General features: G+C 36.5%; 1 protein-coding gene across 1 annotated transcript; it reads left to right on the top strand.

Annotated features, from left to right (window-relative positions):
* The first annotated feature begins 3,136 nt into the window (after positions 1-3,136).
* On the top strand, positions 3,137-5,002 carry LOC108839356 (verprolin-like). The gene has a single exon (XM_018612132.2). The coding sequence runs from the start codon at positions 3,137-3,139 to the stop codon at positions 5,000-5,002; it is 1,866 nt and encodes a 621-aa protein (XP_018467634.2).
* The last annotated feature ends 215 nt before the right edge of the window (positions 5,003-5,217 follow it).

Genomic DNA, 5,217 nt, shown 5'->3' with positions numbered 1-5,217 from the left:
GGGCACAGTCTAAAAGTTTGGATATTAAAATGAGCAAAATAATTAGTTGGAGTATTAAACTGGGTAGTGAAAAAGTTTGGGTATTAAAAAGCTTAAAAAAATTTAGTTCGGGTATTTTTATGGAATTTTTCCTTTAATATGTATGTATACTTTGAGCAAGACAATCTAAAACTAATATACTAAATCATAATTAAACATTTAAAGAATATAATGTTTTATGAACATAATAAGGGAACCAAATAGAAAACAACGACAAGTAAATTGTCAACATAACTCAACTTCAAAGGGAAACCCCCATTGCCTATAACATAGTCTTCCATCTCCAAGACTACCATATTCGTAAGTTGAGTACTACTAACCAAAGAAAACAACAAGAGCTTATCTACAATAAGCAACTAGACAATTAATTTATAATATAAACATTAATGTTATAAATAATGTTGACAACTTTTTTCATAAAAACTAATATTCCGTGCATAGCGCAGAAAAACCATTAATACAAGTAAAAAAAATTCACAGCTTCTACTAACATTTCAAGTATTCAACCAAAAAAAGACAAATGATAGGCTATATAAAATAAGATGTAGATATACGAAGCATCAATTCAACCAAAATAACAGAATTATCAAAAAATAAATAATATATTGAAATATAAAATTGTAAGTTTAATTATTTTAGTTACATATTTAATTTAAATTTTATATTATAATTGTATTTTGAAGTATTTGAACCTCTAAAGTTGGTCTGTATTCAACTTGCACATAGAAAAAATAAATTATCGATGTATTCAAGAAAAAACATAGAAGAACGAAAATGTAATCCATGTTTTATACTAAAATATATATTCTACTTATTATCATAACTACCATAATTAAAGTAGAGTAAACATTAAAAACATATGAAACTATTATGTATTAATGAACATTTTTCAATAGTAAGATAAACATGATCTATAAGAAGAAGAATAAAACATGTACGGAAAATATTAATATCATTTTGATTTAAAATAATCTTAACATGTTAAAATACTCATTGAATTGATAATATATTTAGATGTGTAATTATTTTGTCTAAATATAGTTATTTTGGTTAATTACCTGCCCGTAGGACGGGTCAAATCCTAGTCTTCCAAAAAAATCTCCAATTGTTCCTATCTGCACCAACCATATCAATAGTAATAAAACATTTTATCTATTTAAATATTTTGTTGGTTATTTCATTAAGAAGTTTATCTAATATTACATGTAACTCTCTAATAAGGGTCTAAAATTTAAAGACAACTTCAAATAGTAGATAAATAATAGGACTCTATTTTAATAGATTAGATATTAAAATGGTTAGTTGTTCAAAAAAAAAAAGATATTAAAATGGTGAAAGATTATGTGAGAGTTTACCGCTGCTGATGGGCTTATTCTCTTTGCACAAATTCTAGGGCCTCAACGTTTGGTGACTTTATTCCAGCATCGGAAGCACCTCATCCTCGTTCGTTTATTTTTCCTTGTTTTCTTAGTGATTTCCTCTCCTCTCTCGGTAAAATACTCAATGTCTATGGATTTCAATAGACAGGACCGGCCCAGAGGACAAGCCACCCAAACAACGGATTAGGGCATCCAAATTAGTGGGGCATATTATTCTTTAAAAAAAATTAGTTGTATCTATAAATAAATAATTCTTCTAGGTTTTCTTATTAAAATATAATTTAGTAGGCATTTTTAATTAGAATAAAATTTGTTAAAGCTCTAGTTCTAATTTCTCTTGAATTTATATTTGAACAATTCTAAAATTATGAATTTGTTTTTGGATTTTTGTTTATTTTTATTTTTTAAATAATAGATGCAAATGAAGATATTTTGAGAGCATTATGTTTGAATTTGGAAATTTCTTTAAGAAATGTTACGCTTTCATATATAATTTGTGATGATTTGTTTAAAGAACTAAAGATTCTTCGATAATCAATGTCTAAAAAAAATTGAAACACATTATTTTTTAATCGCATATTGTTGACCATTTTAGTATAGTCGCCCCAGTTGAAAGAAGTTTTTCGAAATTAATGCTAATAAAAATTTATTTGCGGTCTTCCATGTTACCAGAAAAATTAAATGAATTAGTAACATTATTAATTAAAATGGTTATGGTTGAAAGAATTGACTATATAATTCTAAGTAATGATTTTGTAGAAAAAATGTAAGTAAATTATATTTTTAACAATAGGTGTATTATAATATCATTGTTTTTATAAACAGATTGTAGGTTTATTTTTTTTAATGAATATTTACGCTATCTTTTACTGTTATGCGATTTCGATAAAATATGTAGAATGACATAGTTTTGAATTTTGATTGGGGCAGTACCAAAGGTTGGTCCGACACTGTCAATAGAAGTCCTTAGCTTTTGTTCTGTTTTTTTTTCTTTTTTTTTGGTGTAAATGTTAAGATTTTATACTAAACTTTTTTGTTCCGACAGAAATTATAAGAAAACTAGTAGCGGAAAAAAATAAAAACAACTAAACAACACCCAACAACACGAAAGAAAAACACAGCTAAATAGACTCGGCAGATCTGGAATAGGAGTGAGTCATATGAAAAGAAAGTCTCAAGGCAGACCAGCCTTTAGGGTTTCGGTTTCAGAGCTTGAAAAACAATTTTCTAATTAGTTTTGCGGGTCCCAACTACGAGTTGGTGGCGCGTGGTTGCGTTTCTTAACACTTTGTTTGCGTGGTTGCGTTCTTAACACTTTGACCAGAACATTGGCTTGGTACTCAGATCTGTAAGGAGAGGGGCATGTGTGGCGGAATGCAGGGAAGACTCGACATGTAGGTTGCTTTACGTCCTTCTCTCGCCCACGTCAACTTATGAGGTTACCCTTCAGAGGCATACCAGAGCTCATAAGACGGATGTGTGCTCGTCGAACCGACTTAAGAGTTTTGTGTTTCTTATCCTTCTTGATGCAGTTACGAATTTTCTATGTTTTATTGGAGAATGGAAGGGAGGTGTTTCACTTTGGGCAAACGGAGCTCTACATTCGTGTGATGGCGTCCTACAGGTGAAGTTGGTAGAGAAACTAAAACTTTTACGATATTACTTTCTTATTAGTTCTCAAGAAGAAAAAAGTCAAACTCTCCCTGACTCGGTTCCCAATGCAGAATCCATGGAGAGTTCCAAGCTCTGCCTCCGGTCCTTTCCCGTCGACGTCCACCGCTGGTGAACTCCCTCCGCCCCTCCACCCTCCGCCCGCCCCCCCTGACCCGCCCTCCTCCCTATCTCCCCTTACATTCCCTCCCCTTTCTGCCACTTCTCCCTCAACTAAGTCTAAACCTAAAACTGCCTTGGTCCCCTCTTCAAAAGGGATCCTGGAAATTCCTTCTACTACTTCTTCTCAGATCTTGGACGTCACTATGATGCCTCAAGAGGATTTGGAAAGCTTACCCCTCCCGTTACAAACTAACCATGAAAATGGATCTGTTACTTTCCTGAACACTAAATTGGCTCCTGTCATCTCTTTTGGAAACCAAATTAACTCTACTCTTTCTCCTTCAAAAAACCTATCTTGTACCTCAGATAGTTCTCCATCTTCTCCTCCCTGTATCCCTTCCTTAAACACTACTCTTCCCCCAAACCCTAACCCTAACTATTCAGTTATTCTCCCCAATCATTCCTCTCCTCTCCTCACTAACAGAGCATCATCTCCTGCTACCCATCAAACCAACTCTGCTCCCACCCTCCCCTCATCCACCTCGCCTGAACCACCTCAAATTCCTCCTCCTCTAGCCTCCTCTCCTCCTGCAAACCCTGTACCTTCACTAGCTGAAAAGCTTCGCGTTTCTGAGAGCAAGCTCCTCACCCGTCTAGCTCCTGCCCCCACTTCTCTCTCTGAAACTGGGCGTCCTCGAATCTTGATCCCTGATCATGTTTTTGAGAAAGGTGCTGAGATACACAAAGATTTCATAGTGTGCTACTACAATGGCAAACCGCCACCTTTTCATCAGATTCAGAGTGTGCTAAACTATATGTGGGGAAAAGGAAAAAAGCTAGAGATTCACAATAACCCACTGAACAGATCAACACTCGTAAGGATCACAAGTGAGTACCTTCGCCAGAAGATCCTTGAGAAGTGCATCTGGTACATTGGTGACTCAATGTTTCACACTGCCCAGTGGACCTCCGAACACTCTATGTCAACTCCTCCACTTAAGGCCATCCGTATCTGGGCACATCTGACAGGAGTCCCTCTTGACCTGCGATACAATAAAGGTTTAAGCTTAGTTGCTGGCCTGATTGGTGAACCTAAAGAGACTGATGATTTTACAAAAAATTTGGTCAGTTTAACAGTTTCGCATGTCAAGGTTGAAGTGGATCTTACTCAGCCCCTTCCTGATGTTGTGGAGTTTCAGAGACAAAGTGGTGAGGTTGTTGAGGTTCAGGTTCATTACCCATGGGTTCCTCCAACTTGTTCTCATTGCCATGAGTTAGGTCATATCATCCGAAACTGTCTTCTTTACTCTCCCCCCCCTCCACCTCCTCCTCCTGCCCCTCCCTCAAAAAAGCCTAGCCCCCAATCTTCAAAATCGCCTTTCAACTCTCCTCTTCCTTCCAAAACTCCAAGTAAAGACTGTCCTGGCTCATCCCGCCCTACTACTCGCTCAACTACCCGGAATAAGTCTCTCATCCCGCCCATCCAACCTTCTAAAACCTCTTTTGACTCCCCCTCTTCCCATGCTTCACAAAAAGACCCTTTAAAAAAACCTTTTTCTTCTCCTGTGATTCCCAAACCTTCCCTAAAGCGCTCCCGTTCATCTCCCACTTTTTCTCCTACCCCTGTTACTAATCGTCCCCCTGTTCTGCCTTTAAATTCCGACCCTCTTCAATCTCTTTTATTTTCAGCCAACCCTTTTGCAATCCTCTCTTCTGACCCTCAAAACCCTCCACTACCCCAAAACTGCCCCTCTTCGGCTGTGTTACCTGTTCCTTGCTCTCTGAGTGAGGACCCCCCTGCCCTTTCTTAATGAGTATCAAACTCTTTTTTTGGAACCTGCGTGGTCTAAATGACCCGGGTAAACATCGGATTTTTGTTAACTGGCTTTTTAATCTTAGACCCCTTTTTGGTGCCCTCTTGGAATCTCATGTAAAAGAACTTTCTCTGTCACCTCTGATGAATAATATCTGCTCTGGCTGGCACTATGTCTCTAATCACGCTTCTGATGAAGATGGTCGGATCATC

The sequence above is a fragment of the Raphanus sativus genome, chromosome 4 (genome assembly GCF_000801105.2).
Source record: "Raphanus sativus cultivar WK10039 chromosome 4, ASM80110v3, whole genome shotgun sequence".
Classification (NCBI taxonomy): domain Eukaryota; kingdom Viridiplantae; phylum Streptophyta; class Magnoliopsida; order Brassicales; family Brassicaceae; genus Raphanus; species Raphanus sativus.
Note: the sequence above shows the minus strand (reverse complement) of the source record. Positions and strands in the feature narration are given on the sequence as shown.